Genomic DNA, 4,825 nt, shown 5'->3' with positions numbered 1-4,825 from the left:
GGCCAAAAGCTCCTCAGCAGCTGAGTGTTGTATCGTTCAATGTTTTGCAGAGCCAAAAGTGTCAGAAAAAAAGAAAATAGCAGAAAAAATAAAAGAAAAAGAAAAGCTACAGAAGAAAAAGCAAGAGGAGCTTAAAAAAAGGGTAATGCCTGATTTCTTCCGGGTCTCGTAACGTTTGGAGGGCAGGTTTGACCCCCCCACCCCACCCCGAGTTTGGACAAGGCCTGTGGAGGTGGTGCCTGCCCAGTGAACTTGCGCTCGGGGGGCTGTCGGCTGCACTTCTGCTGTCACCCCCCGTTCCCGAGGCAACGCCGCTCCCTTCCGCGCGACAGCGCGCAGACGCAGAGCCAAGGTGGTGCTCCCCCTCCTTGGGAAAGGCAGGACGCGTGCGGCGGTGTCGGGGGGTGTCGCGTTTGTACGTGGGGCAGAATCGGTGTGTTGGGGTGGCACTGGAAGGAGACGCCGTTTCTCGCACTCCCCCTGCTCGGGGGCAGAAACACAACCTTCTCCCTCTCGCCGTTCCTCCCTGCAGTTAGAGGCACCGGAGGAGCAGAGGGAGCTTACACCAGAAGAACAGTTAGCAGACAAGCTACGGCTAAAGAAACTGCAGGAGGAGTCGGACCTGGAGCTCGCAAAGGAAACGTTCGGTAAGCGCCGTGCGCCGGTCCGGCCGGTCGCTGCGTCCCCGAACAAGCGTGGGTACGCCGCAGAGAGCGGAGCGGGGTTTGGGGCTGGGAGCAGCCGGCAGTTGTGTTCCTGAGCATAAAGGGGGGTCGCGGTCAGGCTGCGGGAGGCGTGTCCTGGCACCAGGCCGCATCCAAGAACCACAGAAACGAAGGTGCTTTGTCGCGACGGCCGCGGCAGGACTCGGCAGACGACGGCTGGGTAGGTTTCCCAACACGCCTCTGGTGAAAAGATGAGTGTGTGAAAAGAAAGAAGTGCTGTCTCTCAGTGTTCTGAGGTGCTTTATGACGTGGATTTAATGAGCTTTGGAGGAGGGTGGTGCAGCACAACTGCATGCGGTGCCTCGGGCCATCTGTGCCATGAGCTGGGTGCTGAGGACGGCGCTTGTGTCACAGCCCGTTCTGGGCCACGTAGACTTGAGGCAGAACCTCCTGGCTTTGTGCTGTGGTGGAACTGGCGAAAGACACTGCTTCACAGCAGCGTTCCCCAAAGCGTGTTTCCTTGGTCACAGTGAATTACACAGCTTGTCCCTCGGCCACGAGTCTGCGAGTCTCCTGACAGCAGTGCCCCGGGGGGTGCGCGCTGCCCCCAGCTGCCAGGAACCACCCAGTTCTGCACTTGGGAGCTCGGGACGGGAATGTGTTGTGTACAGGGCAGGGGGCTCCGTGCAGCGCACGTCGCTCCAGAGAACAGGAGGAGCTGTGCAAACTCCTGCGTTCGGCAGCGAAACGCCGTTCCGTCCACGCGGACCGCGGCGCAGAAGGCGGTGGGGAGCGAGGGATCAAGCCTCGGCACGGTCACCTGCTGGTGCCACCTCTCGGGGGTGGCAGCTCCTGTTCCCTCTGACACCGCTGTCTTTCCTGCAGGTGTAAATAGCACTTGTGGAATAGATGCCATGAATCCCTCTTCAAAAGATGACTTCACGGAATTTGGGAAACTGCTAAAAGAGAAAATTACACAGTATGAAAAATCGTTACATTACGCCAGCTTCTTGGAAGCGCTAGTCCGGGACGTGTGTATCTCACGTAAGTGCCGGGATCGCAGCGGGGCTGAGCTGGGAACGCCGTTGCAGGAAGCGGTGCCTCGAGGTCGGCGCGCGGCGCACCCCGGCCCCGCAGGGGAAGCCCGGCCTGTGTCCCCTGCCTGGTATCCGATGCCTTTCCCGCGGGCTCCGACAGGTCTGCCTGCGCGTCCCTTACAGACTCGTGTTAGACAGGGAGCTCTAGCGCTGCCCTCAGGCTTGCCTGCGTTTCGGGACGCCATTCCCAAAGTAACAGCAGAACGCGCGTTCCCTGAGCCAGGGAACTCGTAGCTCATTCGGAAGGAAACTCTCACAAAATCTGTTCGTGGAGTTCTGGGATGCCAAATAAATTGCCCTGGAATTCAGATTGGAGCCGTAGAGAGAGAAAACTTGCCTCAGCTCCCTCGTTCCATGGCCGCCGTAGCCTGGGGCGGTCCTGTAAGCACTGTCCTCGGCGAGGTGGTACGGGGGTGCTCTGCGTGATGCCGGCCGCCTGGGGCTGGGAGCTGACCCTGCGGCCGGGCTCCTCGTCGTTAATCGCATGCTGGTAACCCGCGGCACCTCCCGGTGCCTCCTCCTGCCTCCGCTCAGTCAGGCTCTGGCGTTCGCTGGCTCCTGCTCTGCAGGGTTTGCCTTCTGCCACGCTCCGGCTGCTCGCTGGGCTGTCGGGAATGGGAACTGGGGGCAGGGACCAGACCCACCAGTCTGCTCTGCTGCTTTCAGCCGAGCATCTGCCCGGTCACACTGCTCACGCCTGCTCCCGTTGACGCCTCTCGGGCCGCCTTCCAGCGGCGATGCTGATGAGGAATCTCTCTGGTTTTTCTCCCTCTGCAGTGGAAATCGATGATTTGAAAAAGATCACGAATACCCTGACAGTTCTATGCAGTGAAAAACAGAAACAGGAAAAGGTAAGAGCGCTCTGTTTCAGCAGGGGCTCGCGCGGGAGGTGGGACGCGGACAGAGCCGACGCAGGTTTGGTGGTAACCCCGGATACCGGCTGAGCCTTCAACCCTCCTTGCGGCGTGAGCGAGCTCGGCAGGAGTCGAGGGCAGGGCAGGGCTCGGAGGCAGAACCGCGATTCGTTCACACGGGGGTTACCGGCATGCTGACCTCGCTCCGTTCCATCCCGGCCCGGAGTTCACGGCGACAGCCGAGGAGAGGGGGCGGCCTGCTCTGGGGTTAACTGTCAGTGCAGTGCCGCTGCGGGGCAGCGACCCACACCTCTGCCAAAGGTGGGGGTTGGAATCGGAGCCCACCAGGACTTTTACGCTGCCGTGCCAAGCAGAGGGGCACGGCTGCGTGGGCATGGGAGGGACAAGGCTTAGAAGGTGATGAAGTAGCTCAGCTGATGCTTCCGCGACACCCTGAGAAACCCCAGCTGACCATCCCAAGGAAGACCTTGGCTTTGAGGTGCTCTGCACCCCTTTGTTTAGGACGTCCTTGGGTGTTCTCAAGGAGAACACTTGGCCCCTCAAGGCGCGTTACGTTCTTTGGTGACACTGGTGGCGTCACAAACCCGACTGCTAGAGCCTGCGTTCCCCGTACAGAGCCCGCAGGCCCAGACGATGGGCGGGTGCGCAGCCCAGGGAGCCGTGGGGCACCCCACGACGGGACGCAGGGGCAAAGGGGAGGGGTGCTGGTGGCAGGGCGCTCCCTGCGTGGGTACGTGCTGCTTCGACCTCCGCATGGGGCACTGCTCCGAGTAATGAGGAATTGCTACGGATTTTAAAGTAACCATCCTCTTCCTATTTAAGCAGAATAAAGCCAAAAAGAAGAAAAAAGGAGTTGTGCCTGGAGGCGGTTTAAAGGCTACTATGAAAGATGACCTGGCTGATTATGGAGGATACGACGGAGAATACGTACAAGACTTTGAAGACTTCATGTGACATTTCTCTCCCTTTCTGTTGTCTTTCTGTTGCCCATAATCCCTTAAACATGTAGCACAACTCTTCTTCCTTTAAATTCTGCCAAATGCTACAATCAGAATTGCAGTCTCTCTGTGCTGGTGGCTGAACTCCCGACGGGCCAGCGCCGTGTGCTCGGGGGTAAGAGTGAGGACCTGGAAAAGCCATGTAAATCACAGTTCAAAATCCCCAAATTCGGACAGTGGGAGCTGCTGCTGGTTGGTTTTACAGCAACAGCCACCGAATGGGCAGTGAAGGTCACCGCGGCCAAGTGCTGCCCGCACGGTTCAGGGCCGCGGCCTTACCTGCTCTCCCCAGCGGGTCGCTGGCAGCGCGGCGGGCGCTCAGTCCTGCCTTGGCGCTCGGGGTTTGCCGTGCGTAGCGACGGGGAACCGCTCCCTCCCGAAAGGCGCCGGCACTCGCCGTCAGAACAGGGCGCGGGAGCATCCCTCACTGGGGAGAACACCACTCAAGTGCGGAGTTGACTGTCCGTGCATCTGAATTCCTGCTCAGCAGCCGTGGGGGTGGGTGTCCTTTAACAGCCGACTGCCTGGTTTACGTGTAGCGACCCCCCCGGGCTCCCCGGGTTGGGGCAGATCTCTCACGACTCGGCCACTTTCTTTCATTTACGAAATAAACCCGAAGTTGCTTAGCAAACCGCACCAGTTCCTGCATCGGGCAGATCATTACGGTGACAACCCCGACGTTGGCGGTGGTTTATAAAGCAACTAATTTAATAAAAATCACTATCGAGGACTTCACCGGGCTGCCTCCCCCTCTTCTTCCAGCATCTTGCAGCATCACCACCTCCAGCGCCGGAGCTGCGAACCGTGGGCCTGGTCTGGGCTCCGCCTCGGTGGGCGCGGAGGGGCGAGATCTCGCTCTGGTGACGTGGCTCTTCCTGGGACGACGGTGAGCAAATACCTTCAGGGCTGCCACTGCCCGGGCGGCTCTGGCCAACTGACACGCTGGAACCGTGTCAGTTGGAACCGTCCTGCATTGAGAACTCCTTTTCTCGCGTTCTCGTCCCTCATACGGATGGGATACGGCTGCTTCCGCAAGGCAGGTGCTTCCCTGCTCCTTCCTCAGTGGTCCCAAGTTTTTCAAGGCTCAGGGAGGGGAATTCTCAGGACAGCGCGCAGTTCTCCATGCTAGGAACTCCGCCGTCGGAGCAGAAAGCTTCCAGCCCGCAGCCTGCACCGAGCAGCCAGCTCCG

General features: G+C 59.7%; 1 protein-coding gene across 1 annotated transcript in view; it reads left to right on the top strand.

Annotated features, from left to right (window-relative positions):
* EIF3J (eukaryotic translation initiation factor 3, subunit J) overlaps positions 1–3,691 on the top strand; it is a gene marked incomplete at its 5' end in the record, with an annotated part of 4,604 nt that extends 913 nt beyond the window's left edge. Inside the window, 4 exons of the mRNA XM_010146525.1 lie at positions 533–647; positions 1,551–1,709; positions 2,540–2,613; positions 3,463–3,691. Of these exons, the coding sequence (XP_010144827.1) occupies positions 533–647; positions 1,551–1,709; positions 2,540–2,613; positions 3,463–3,591 (477 nt within the window). The remainder of the gene's footprint in view (positions 1–532; positions 648–1,550; positions 1,710–2,539; positions 2,614–3,462) is intronic.
* Positions 3,692–4,825: the final 1,134 nt, after the last annotated feature.

The sequence above is a fragment of the Eurypyga helias genome, unplaced genomic scaffold (assembly GCF_000690775.1).
Source record: "Eurypyga helias isolate BGI_N326 unplaced genomic scaffold, ASM69077v1 scaffold36982, whole genome shotgun sequence".
NCBI lineage: Eukaryota > Metazoa > Chordata > Aves > Eurypygiformes > Eurypygidae > Eurypyga > Eurypyga helias.
This window is presented reverse-complemented; position numbering and strand designations above follow the sequence as displayed.